Source organism: Penaeus monodon, chromosome 24 (assembly GCF_015228065.2).
Source record: "Penaeus monodon isolate SGIC_2016 chromosome 24, NSTDA_Pmon_1, whole genome shotgun sequence".
NCBI lineage: Eukaryota > Metazoa > Arthropoda > Malacostraca > Decapoda > Penaeidae > Penaeus > Penaeus monodon.
Window position 1 is genome coordinate 18,955,665 of NC_051409.1, and position 810 is coordinate 18,956,474.

Here is an 810-nt window from a genome sequence, read left to right on the forward strand (position 1 = left end):
CCCCCGTACCCTCCAACCATTGCCCCCTTCCTCCCTCCCTTTTTCCCTCTATTTCTCCACCAATCACCCTTGACCCAAATTAGAGGTACGGATCACGCTCTGACGTCATTTGCGCTTTTGAGAAGCCACCCCCATCATTCTCTCGGAATAATGAGGTTCGTTCCTCACCCACAGATCCAACTGGAGGATGAGTACGAGATCCTTCACGTCATCCAGGAGGGCTGGCGAGGCCGTCTCCTTCTGGTGGAGCACAGACGGACCCGCCACGAGGTCGTGCTCAAGGCCGTGCACAAGGACTCAACAGCCCGCCTCGACTTCTTCCGCGAGTTCCACTACAACTACTACCTCAGCCCACACAAAAACATCCTGAACGCCTACGACGTTGCTTTCGAAGCCGACGACTACTATGTCTTCGCCCAGGAACTCGCAACGTTCGGCGACCTTACCACCAACATGACTGACGTCGGTCTCGGAGAGATCAACACGAAGAAGGTCGCCCTGCAGCTTGCTTCGGCACTCGAGTTCATGCACTCCAAGGACTTGGTGCACCGAGACATCAACATGGACAACATACTCGTCTTCAATAGCGACTTCAGTTGGGTTAAGCTGTGTGACTTCGGATCCACGAGGAAGACGGGCACGCTGCTCAAGAAGAGGACGGTGTGGCTGCCGTACGCCCCGCCGGAGATCGTCGACGCCGTGCAGAACGAAGGCTTCCACGCAGACATCTCGCAGGTCAGTCTGGTCGAGGCAGCTGGGGCCTGCTTGCCGTCAGGGCCTGTTGGGCCACTACTTTCAGGGCCGACTTAG

General features: G+C 57.0%; 1 protein-coding gene across 1 annotated transcript in view; it reads left to right on the top strand.

Moving 5' to 3' along the window:
* Positions 1-174: 174 nt before the first annotated feature.
* Positions 175-810, top strand: part of LOC119588634 (serine/threonine-protein kinase Nek3-like) — a gene marked incomplete at both ends in the record, with an annotated part of 5,133 nt that continues 4,497 nt past the window's right edge. Inside the window, 1 exon segment of the mRNA XM_037937271.1 lies at positions 175-735. Within this exon segment, the coding sequence (XP_037793199.1) occupies positions 175-735 (561 nt within the window).